Raw genomic sequence first — 11,588 nt, 5'->3', positions numbered from 1 at the left:
TCACTCGGTTCCAAAACATTGCTGAAAGGAAAATCTGTGTTAGGCAAAAAATAAATCTAAAGCTATCAGAAAATATGAGGTCACAGGAATTGGAAATTAAAAAAAAACCCATATTTAGCCATCTCAGTATGCCATTCTTTGCTTATTATGGCCTGAAACTAAGGCTATAGGGCTATATTTGAGTCTGCTTAGCCATCAATATCCACTTACTGTGAGGGAGCAGTGGTTGCAGAACCTCCAAGTTGCCAATTCTCATAACATTGCACGAATCTTCTTGTGCCTGACAGTTTTCATAAAGCCCAAGCTCCATAAGACTGAAAAATCTCCTGAGAACTCCAGTTTTTGATTACAAGGAGAAAAGGCAATGTTGTAATCCTCATGACTGTAGAAACAGGAGAAAAAAATTATCTTTGCTCTGCTCCCAATATGCTAAAAGCTCATTAACCCAGAGGCAAATTAAGCATCTCTAAGAACCCACCATGTATAATTTTTAATTTTTTCTTTCTAAACAGGAAGAAGAGGAAGTCAGAGAGGGTTCTGATATTTTTAAAACCTAGTAAAAGCAATATTGGGAATCGGGTCATTAACTTCAGCTGAAGACAAAGAGAAAAATCGACTCCCGTCATTAAGCCACAGAATTTTGAAACAGGTGTATGGTAAAGCGCAGAGTGGTTGTTTGTTTTTTTTTAATCACCGTATCACAAGGACACTGGCAAATGAAACTGCCAGACTGCATACAAATAATGAATAAATGTTGTCTGCAATTTTTTTCTCTGAATTAACAAAATATCCCATTTTTATAGAATTTGATTGCCTTGCCTGTTTGAGTTGAAAATGCACAAAGCTGGCACATCAGAGGATCTGACAGAGGGACAAGCCTGACACAGGCTGCTTTGCATAGTCATCCTCCTGTATACCAACAAACAAGCAAGAGCTGCATTTTTTGATTTCTTCACACCCATTTTAGTATCAGCCCAGTGGAACTATTGCACTGAACAGTGTATCATGTGCTCATTGTGTTTTATATGATGCTTGGAGCAGCACAGGCTTCCTTATTAATAAAATTGTACTGTGCAGCAGATGTATGTGGCAGCCATATATGATCACAATACACAATAGGAACTGCTCATTTCTACACTGTTTCTAGGGAAGTAAAGGGTTACTAGGGGAAGTGGTGTCTTATCACACATTCAGCATTGCACAAAAATAGCCTAGAAGACCAAAATGCTTACATTGAAGTCTCCACGTTTCTGTAATTAATACCACAATGATCTATTTTGGATATGGTTAGCATATGCTTTCTGTCCAATATATGTATAGTTAATGATATCGGGGGAGGTGCATGAAAGGGAGAGAAAATCTTCTGAGAAATCCTGAGAAAGGAAGAATTTGCTTTAGTACTGGAGGGCAGAGCTTCTCACCACATCACCTCAGCAGAGCTGCCTCTGGGCTGGGGGTGGGGAGGCAGCAGCACCAGACACCGTAAGTCTCATAGGGCTGGCAGACTGTGCCTGCACTGAGTGTGAGATCAAAACCCATATGTTTCTCTTTCTAATGACCCTTTTTCATAACCAGGTTTTGGGCTGTAATTTTTTTTCCTAGTTAATTTTTGACTGATGAAAGTTTGTAGACTGACAGTTTGTAGACTGAAGAGACTGATTTTATTAACACCCAACACAGTCCTGAGTATTACAATCGATTCCAAGCCTCCATGTTTCACATCATCAATTGCATTGCTGTGAAATAGGTGTCAGATGTGACCACCTCAGTACTGCCTATGCAAAGCACGGCAAAGACCTTCCACAATTTTCTTTGAATGTATGAAAAGAGATGAACAAGGAGCAAAGCAGGGGATGATTGACTCCAGTCAGTAATCCCTGAATTTGACCTGGAAGATTTTCTTCACAGTTGATTTTGTAATTTTGTTCAGCCCTTGATGGCAGAAACAGAGCTATAACAGCGGTAGTGGCTTAGTGCCTTATCTCCTGAAAACAGATCTGAGCTTCACCACCTCGAGCTGCAGTTGGTGGTGCCCTTTGACCAGCACTGATCACTTTGGATGTGCAGTTCTGAAGTCATAGGCCTCATTACTCATTCCATTTTTGCCGAACTCTGCTGTATTACAGCATGCACTTTCATTGACTTATGCAGAGCTGTGTATACCTCAGGCTTTGCCTCCCTCAGAAACCTTGCTGGTTTTTTCCCAAGCGCTTGCTTCTACTCCTCTGTGCACATGCAGCTCATACTGTACACTTCTGCACCAAGTCATGTCACATCCCATGCTACCTGATTAAGATCAGTAGCTAGGAGTTGATTAATTGACTTTTCAGAAACTCAGCTTGTAAGTTTCCCATCTTTCCCATTATACACAGGGAATAAAATCAGAGCTTAAACAAGCACAAGAAATGGTTCATTTCCTTCCTGAACTCATCACCTTAAATTACTGTGAAGGTCCTTATATGACACCAGGACTTCCCAAATTTTCCCATGGACCGCATCAAAAAATCTCAAGCCTGAACGGAGATTCTTATCAAATTCTCAATTCTGCAAGTTTTCCACTACTGGGGGGCTGGGGACCGTGCCCACAAGCATGTGGCACCCCTCTGGCTCCCATCTTCTCCAAAAGCACAGACATCCACCAAATCTCCAAGGAGAGGAGTCCCACTGCCCTCAGTGGTGCAAAACCAAGGACAGCTAATTGTTGCAGTCAAATGCTTTTAGGAAGGAGTGATAGGATGAAACCCCAAGTCTACATGACCCCACCAAGGCAGCAGCCTCAGCAAAACTCAAGCTTCCCCAGAGGGACTAATTTTGCTTTACAGGAACTGGCTGAAATTAATGCAGCCTCAAATCCATAAGATAAAACTAAAGCACTGCAGAAGCATGCTCACCACCCTCCTACAGGTTATCTGACAGCAGTTTTGTTTCCCAGAATGATCATTACTCACTCCATTTTGATGAAATTCATGACTACTAAAGACAACTCCTACTGATCTCCCTGGATCACAGGTTTTACCCGCAGTCATTTGCAGAAAAATAACCAAAAAACCATCCCAGGTCTGAAAGAATTGCTGTAAACCAGCATTGGAGTGTGGCTATTTGCATGCTAGATTTTTTATGATCTTTATTTTATAAGTTAGCACAAATGGTTTTGTCCCCAAATGGTCCATTTTGAATTTTTAAGAAGACTGTAGCTTTATAAACTTTGATACCAGTTCTTAGGATCAAGGAGACTGTTAAAAGACCTTGTTCAAAACATGAGCAACATAGTAGCAAAATTATTTTTATTTCCATGGAACACCAACCACCAAATGCTTTACGAAACTAAAAAGTCCAACCTTGGACTTAAAATTCAAATTACAGCTTCCTTTAAATACCGTATCAAAATATCAAGCTTTAATTATTAAACTAATTAGGGATTTATACAACTGAGGCGGAATCTCTGCAACAGTACAGAATGGTTCTTAATAAAACAGCTATGCTATGGGTGGGGCAAAGCAATAAATGCAACCTGATTTTTTTTGCCTTTATCGCTACATAAAAGAAATACTTAAAGGTATATACTCACATGGTGACAAATTACAAGATATGCAATTTTTTACTGAAATCTGTCTAAAAACTAGCTTCCAGGATCACAAGTTTATGTATTGGTGAGCACACATATTGAAAAAAATGAGAATGGTGATTGATGTTTGAGGCATCTCCAAAGGTTTTATAGTATCCTGTGTCTCAGTACTGGCTCTTATGCTTCTTATCCATTGATACAGTTCTCCAAATAGAGGACATAAATACCATCCAGGTTTTAAAACATTTTATTTGCATATTAAAAAAATTGTGCATTCCAATAATTAAAATCATTTGAACAAAAAAAAAAATGGCACTCGATTAACTGCATTTTACAGCTCGCAGGACCTTGGTACAGCTTTGCATTTATTCGTGTGTTACTCTAGTTTACTGTAGTCCCACCCAAGTTCTTCTTTCATCAACATGCAAGCTCTTTCATGCCACCAGGACCAAAGCCAGACAGGCAGAGGGAAAGGCAGCGCCTTCATTCAGTGTCAGTAGTTCTCTCTATTCTTTTGATGTGAAAGGGGCAGTACAGTCATTTTAAACTTTATCCAACCTCTTTGCATCTTACAAAGTTAAACAGCTAAAAGAAGTAAAATAAGAAGGCAATGCTTGTGGAATGTACAGTGCATAATTTGGAAGGGCAGATTTCATTACGATTCACCCGCTTGCTTCTCCTGTTCAATTGCTAAAAGGGGGGGAAAAAAACAGAAAAGGAGAAAACAAAATGAAAATCGAAAAACTGATACGCATTCACATGACAATTGCTATAAACTGCTAATATAAATGTGTATTTTTAGCTAGATATCAAAACGGCGTGTAGATAATTGTAAATTAAGCGCTGCTAGGCGGTGGGTTCAGGTTTTTGCTGTCTAGCACAGACACAGCCGCGTATCCTCCCTCCCTCCACCCGCCGCACCCCGGCTCCCGCCTGCCGCCCCTCTTTGTCTCCTCCCGCCTCCCCCCCTCATCCTTCGCTCCCTCCCTCCCGCCCGTCTCCCTCCTTCCCTGCCTGCTCCTCCCTGCCGCCTGCCCTCACTCACTTTCTTTTGAAGGCAGCGGATTTTTCTCTTGCGTCTCTGTCTTCTTCAATTTGGACTTGTCAAATTTCTCGATCTCAGCCATGTCTGGTTTGTCGGACATGTTGGCAGGTGTCTCTGCGCACGGAGGAGGGGAAGGAAGAGCCCGTGAGCCCCGGCCAGCGCTGCCCGGAGCCCCGCGGGGCCGCGCCCGCCGCACCCACCGCGGGAGCCGCACGCTCAAGCTCGCTGCGAGTTAAACGCTTCACCCCCGACACATTTTAAAATAATACTAATTTTTGGGAAGCGTCTGTATAATCCAGCATCCCGGGCGTTGCGGTTCGCCGCCAGCCTCCACCGGGGGCAGGTCCCACTATCTGCGTGCTGCGGAGTACAATAGGGGGGACGCGCCCGGCGCTGACCGCGTTTTTAACTCGTTAAAGGAAAAGTAATTTAAAAATATAGCCCCGTGCCGGCAACAAAGCCGCCTTGCGCCTCGCACGGCACCGCCCTGCACCGGCGCGCCCTCAGACAATACCCCAGGCGGACAATAGCCCCCCTCCCTTCCTCCTCGCCTCCCTCCACCCCCCCCCGGACAAAAGCCCCCGCGCCCTGCCCTGCCCGCAGTCCCCCCCGGCAAGGTGCCGGGTCCGTGCTGCCTGTGCCGAGGGACCCGGGGGTGCTGGGGGTGCGGCGGGACCCACCGGTGTCGCCGCGCGGTGATGCTCAGCCCCGCCGCTCGCTGCTGCCGCCGCTCCGCACGCCAGTATAAAGGGCGCTCGCTGGCGGGGCGGTTTTATCCCCGCGCCTATGCAAATGAGGTGATGTCATTTTGCCGCTTTCCGCGTTTTTCTCTCTCTCTTTTCTTCTTTACCCCCTTGCTTCCTCCCCCTCCCTTCTTCGCCCGGCCCTCCTGCTCCCCGCGCACACGCGTACACGCTCACAAAGCTACACACACACATATACACACACATACGCACACACCGACACACTCAGGACACAAGCACAGCTTTCAGCTCGGATCGGAGCCGAGCATCGCCCCAGTCTCCTCGGTCCCTGCCCCGGCCACGGGAGACAGCCCCAGGACGGGCCTGGAGGGGGGGGGGGCGGGGGGGGGCACTGCCCCCGGCTCCCGGGTCCCCTTCCCGGGGCTGCCGCGTGGCCGGGCCGGGCCGGGCCGGGGGCCGGGACAGAGGCCGGGACCGGGGCCAGGGCAGGGGCAGAGCCGGCCGCATCCCGCGGCGGCGGAGGGCTGTGCTTGGCTGGAGCCGGGCGGTGGCTGCGCTCCACGTCCCTGCGTGACGCTCCTCTGGTTGAGCAATATCATGTCGCTGATAACGTTACTCAAATGTCGGCATTCAGAAGGAAAAGCCGAAACTCGTCCCTTCAGAGCTCCGGGAGCTGTCGCCGGCTCGCCCCGCAACCCCCCGCCCGCTGCCTTTGCATCCCGATGCAGGGACAGAAAATCCCATTGCCGATGTCGTTGCATCCCTGCTGCAGTGGAAGGAGGGAACCACCCCACAACGCCCCCGGGCCAGGCTCTGGTGCCGGGCCAGCAGACAATGGCTGTGGCAGATGCCGCCGGGCCCTGCCCCCAGCCCCGCTCCCGAGCAGCGGGGCGGCCCCGGCCTGGCACCGCCCGCCCGGCCCGGTCCGCCCGTGCCCGAGGGAAGGAGGGCTGGGAGCGGGGCTGGGGCCGAGCACGGGGCTTGGGGGCCCTGGGCTGGCTCTGGGCTGCTGCCTGCCCCCGCTGGATGTTCCAGATGTGCTCGGCGCTCCCTGGGCTCGGGGATTCAGGCGGGCAGCCCCGAGCAGCAGCAGCTCCCAGCGCAGCATCATCGGGCGGGTGGGCAGCGGCTGCAGGGGGGTGGATGGGACGCGTGATTCCTTGTTTCTGCAAATACAGCATTGGGAAAAAACTGAAGCATTCACGTGAAAGAGCCGAGAGACGCCGGGGGGAGCCTGTGTGCGTGTGCGTATGGCTGACTGACACGGAGACGGGGAAATCTCTGCGCCTTTGTCTGGCAGCAGCCCTGCACGGCGGCAAAGGCACGCTCGCTTTCGAGGTCTGAGGGGGTTCAGGAGCAGGCGTGTGAGAGTTCATTTAATTTCTGCTCCTTCTGGTGTACCCTGAATGGAAACCACGGAGCGTATTGCTCCCTGCTCCTTGCCCTCCAGCAGGGCATTCGATGCTAGTGTGATTGATGTTGAATTAAAAGCCCTGAGTCACAAACAGTATTAATACATGCAAAAAGAACTGTAAACACATTTCAGTAAAACCCCTGGGGATCCTGCTTTCTCTGTTTCGTGGTTGTTCTCTCCCCCTTGGCTGGCTATTTTCCATAGCATTTCCAGAGCTGTATTTCTGAGGAGGTAAAATCTTGTCCCCATGGCAATCCCAACAATACTTTCTATAGTAAACCAGGATTTCCAGTCAGCCCGCAGTCTTCCTAAAGTCGAGCTCCACTGCATTTGGAGATGTGGTGTACAAAGTCTAGTTTCCTCCTGCAGCGCATGAACACCTCCAAAACTGAGATAAATATGGTGTGAGTCAGGAACTGTGCTAGACCAAAGGCCAAAGGAACGTCGCAGGAAAGCAAGGACCAGGAACAGATCATATAAATTCAGGATATTTACATATTTTCATAATAATGGCATTTAAAATGTTCCCAAGGGATCTTCTGTGCTGGATACCAGCTACTTTTGCTAACTTTTGAGCAAGTTCTGTAGAATGAGTTTATGACCATTTACTGCTTTGACACTTTAGGGCATTGAACCTCATGACTAGGAATTGTGAAATTCCCCTGATGATCAGTTCATAAGCATCCTCAATGATGTTACAGACCCAGACTTTTCAGTTTTGCCAAAGATTTTCCTGATTTTAAAGTGAGAGTAAATGTAATATAAATATTCTTTAGAATTTTTCTCATCTAGGGATTCTCCAACTTCTCACAGATTTGTCTAAGCAAATTGGTATTTCCTTGACTTCACTGCAGGAAATGTTCTCCTGAAATTAAAGAAGAGTGAATGTTTGTGTGACTGGGGTCTGGCTTTTTTTCAGAAACTTCTTGTCTAGTAGCAACATTGCCTTCTTTCCTTCTATTTGTTTTGGGACAGAGCCATGGATCCCCTAAATCAGTATAAACCACAGCCTTAGATGGAGCTTCGCTGCTGTCTACAAACCAGACTCCACTGCTGAGTTTAGATTCAATTATAGCTGTGAGATACAGTGACAAAAGTTTTGCGCTGTTGCTGTTTCTCTGCCTTCCTATACCTTTTTTTTCAGGTGGAGTAATACTGAGGTAGGCACAGAACCTTAGCAGTGTTACATATAATTTCCATATGAAGGCAGGATTGTTCTGGTGAGGCAAAATGAGTGTTGTTGCATTTTGGTGGCAAGAGGTCAGCTAATTTCTGTAGACTTAAATCCTCCCCACAATGGTTTGCATTAGTGGTGTAGCTAGAGAAATTGCACATCTCCTTGTCCTTTTATGTTTGCTTATGTTTGTTATTATTTGGAGAATGCAAGGAAGATACATGTTCTTGCAAAACTGTCACGTGTTAAGTAACTTCTGAGGACAACAAAGCACACCTAGATGGGATAGAGCTGACATCCTCAAGAAATATCCGAGGCCATGATTTGTAGAGGATAGCTAGCTTAGGAGTTCTTAGTTTGGATATTAATGAGCTGATTTTTTTTTTAGTGCTTTATTGAGTTTTGTGTCAGCAGTTTCTTCCTGTGATTATTAAAAAAAAATTCAAATCAATTGAAAAAGTCAACTAGTATTTAGTGTTGTAGTACCCTGCTAGACATGCCCTCTATCAGTCATTTGCATGTTAAAGGAAAGCACTTTTCAGCACATTGGTGATTCCATTTGCAAGGAGGAAATTGGACCCTTGCTAGCAGTTTTTCCCTAACACCTTCCAGGGATGAACTAGAACAAGGCAGCAAGCTCTTTCTTGCTTTCTATGAAAATTCACATTGCAGGAAAGGTAGGAACTGCTAAACCATAGTTCTTGCATCTCATTCGTATGTTCAGATTTGAGGCCTTATAAAAAACATGAGCATTTCTTCAGATAAGTACATACTGATTCTCTTTGCTTAAATGTGATGTGAGACTTGCTCAAGGACATGGAACAGGGGCTTCATCTGATATTAGCAGCTGTCAGTGGAAGTGTCTGCATCTCAAACTACCTTCAGTGGACTTTTCCTTCAACTCTATCTGAAGAAACATGATCAGGAGCACAAATCTTCTAACCTTGTGCCTATTCTGCCACGGAGTTTACACATTTATTAAAAAAAGAAAAAAAAGTAAAGGACCATGCAACACCTATGTGCTAAAGCTCCCAAGGTTAATTCCCATCTCAACTTAATATTCAAAATGGGATTCTAGGCACATAAAATGACTAGTAAGCTAAAAATAAACTATGCAAATTTCTTCATCATATGGGAAATAAGTTAAAGAAGGGGAAGCCAAGTGATTGTTTTCCAGGTCTCAGTTTCACATGTGAAATCTTCTTTTCACATGCTTGACTCTCTGAGAGAGGATGCTTTCTCTCACTCCATATACTGCTGGAGGAAACAGGAGCTGGCAGGGAGCCCGAGAGTGTAAGTGAAGAGACAATTCCTCTGGGCAGTCGCTTTCTGCCCTGCCTCCCTGCCAACAGCAGCAGGGTGTTGACAGTGACATCAGGGCTTGGGTGTTCGGTTGTTCAAACACCAGAGCACAATATTTGTGGTGTGCCACATTCCACAAATTGCTACCGACAATTACAATTAAAAAAGGGTAATTGATTCATGGAGAAACGTTTTCAAAAGGAGAACCTTCCCATCCCCCCACCACTCGATTTCAGAAGAGGGATTACAAAATGCTTGTCGTAGCTGGACAGGTTCTGGTGCTAATTGGCTTTACAAAAAGTGACATTTCCTTTTTTACAGTGCTTGACAAAAGGGGAACTTTGCAATAGGTCATGACTTTCAGAAAGCAGTGGAAGAAAAGAGAAGCCAGGCTGGGAAGCTCAGATTGCTGCACAGGAAGCTAAATACCCTCCAGTAGCAGATGCTCCTCTCCCACACCAATCTGCCTGACTGTTTTCCTTGCCTTGCTATACCCATAAACAATAAATGAAGAGTGCTGAGCCTTTATTTAATGCACACGGAAAGCTGTGGCAACGCAACAGTTTGGAAGCCAGGCTATCCAAATACTGCAAGTGGAAGGCTGCCTGCATACCATCAATAACAAAGCAAACAAGATGAGGGGGCCTTCAGCTGTCATTTCTGGCTTTTCAGGGATGCTAAGAATTTGTTGCCATCATACTCTGAAATTTCTAATAAATGGAGAAGAAGCAAGAGATGTATGTCTCAAAAATTCCATAAGGATATCTGTAAGTTTGCAGAGAACCACCAAACTTCCAGTTACTTGTCTTGTGTTTTTCACACAGGGCAGGTAGGTACATGGTTTAGCAGTGGAATTGGCAGTGCTGGGTTAATGATTGGATTTCACAATCTAACAGGTATTTTCCTACCTCAGTTATTGTATGATTCTATATGTAAACACTATGTTTGAAAGCTATCTCTAGAAACAGTGATTGAGTTGCAAGGTACCTGAGAGAACTGGAAACTACCTTAGCATATCTCCTGCCAGAAGAAAAGCATCTCTGTGCCAAAGTTTCACAAGTGCTTGCCATCACTTTCTGAATTTTGCAGCAACTTTCTTCTCATTTATGAGTAAAAACAATAATTTTGAGAGCATGTAAATGCTGCATTATGCATCACAAAAGCATGATGAATCATTTCTCCTAGTGCAACCCAGTGACCCCTTGTTCCATGCAATGCTAGGTTTCTCCTAAGCAGAAGTGCTGATTTTATGGCATGTGTATGGGTGTCAATAGAGACTACCAACAGAAATCTCAGGCAAATGAAAAGACTGTATTTTTATGCCATAATTGAATATGAGTTTCTTTCAATGCAAAGGTAAAGCTAGATAGGCATTTGAAATACTGTGGTGTCCATTCAACACACAAAAGACAAGGCAGCTATTCTAATCAGCTTTCCATTGAAAAAGGAATGACCGAAGTAAACACTCAGAACGAAACAATGACTAATAGCATCAAATTGCCTAGGCCATTGTATGGGCTTTGGCAGTCCCCTGGAGGATTGCCAGTCCACTTGCTCTTAAGAAAAGCACAGAAATAAGGAAATACCTGTCAGAGACCATCCCTAGGATACCCACATTGCATACTGTACTCTTGGATGAGCTTCAGAGTGATAAAATGTACCCAGCATCATTAATTAGGTAAATTATGTCATTCCAGAGTGGGGCTCCCTCCCTCCCTCCACAACCACCGTTCTTATGACCAATTGGCATGACACAGAAGAGCAGTGTAAGTCACCGTGCACAAGCATATGGAAGGACTTATTTATTTAGCTTGGAAAAGGCACTACCCGTGAGGCCACACCTGTGCTATGTGCTCTGTGTATCGTTATCTCTGAGCTGGCTTTAAACTAGTGGCAGCTTGGAACTCACCCCAGCTTTATTGCTTTATGTTGATTTTCTTGGGCGGATTTTACCGCTTGTGCTGAATGCAGCTTGCCGTATCTGAGGCATTTGCTTTAAAACCATGTTAAGCATATTCACCTATCAAACTTCTTTCTGGTTTTGCCTTTCCAAACCCATACAAGTGCAACAAGCTTTTGTCTCTTGTAAGGTTGTAGGCAGGTGAGGTTTTTCAAAGTTTACATGTGGGTTTGTCTATCGAATGTATTTATTTTTCAACACTACTCCCTTTTTAATTTAATTTTAGGGGAAAAGAAAGAAAAAAAGAAAATAGAAGAAATGAAGTTTGCCACCCAACAAGATATAAAAATAGCTAGGAGGTCTGTTCAAAACTCATCTCACATCCTTGACATTCAATGTGACACCAGGGTAAGGAGTGAGGGATGAAACTCTTGAGGTAAAGCACACCCAGTCATTTAAACTTTCTTGATGTGATGCTTTCTTT

At 45.3% G+C, this 11,588-nt stretch overlaps 1 protein-coding gene across 1 annotated transcript; it reads right to left on the bottom strand.

The window, feature by feature from the left end:
• Nucleotides 1-3,796: 3,796 nt before the first annotated feature.
• On the bottom strand, nt 3,797-4,724 carry TMSB4X (thymosin beta 4 X-linked). The gene is made up of 2 exons (XM_059466376.1): nt 4,611-4,724; nt 3,797-4,255 (listed from the first exon to the last, which is right to left on the bottom strand). Exons 1-2 carry the CDS (start codon nt 4,708-4,710, stop codon nt 4,221-4,223), a joined length of 135 nt encoding a protein of 44 aa, XP_059322359.1. The 5' UTR covers nt 4,711-4,724; the 3' UTR covers nt 3,797-4,220.
• Nucleotides 4,725-11,588: the final 6,864 nt, after the last annotated feature.

The sequence above is a fragment of the Ammospiza nelsoni genome, chromosome 2 (assembly GCF_027579445.1).
Source record: "Ammospiza nelsoni isolate bAmmNel1 chromosome 2, bAmmNel1.pri, whole genome shotgun sequence".
Classification (NCBI taxonomy): Eukaryota; Metazoa; Chordata; class Aves; order Passeriformes; family Passerellidae; genus Ammospiza; species Ammospiza nelsoni.
Note: the sequence above shows the minus strand (reverse complement) of the source record. Positions and strands in the feature narration are given on the sequence as shown.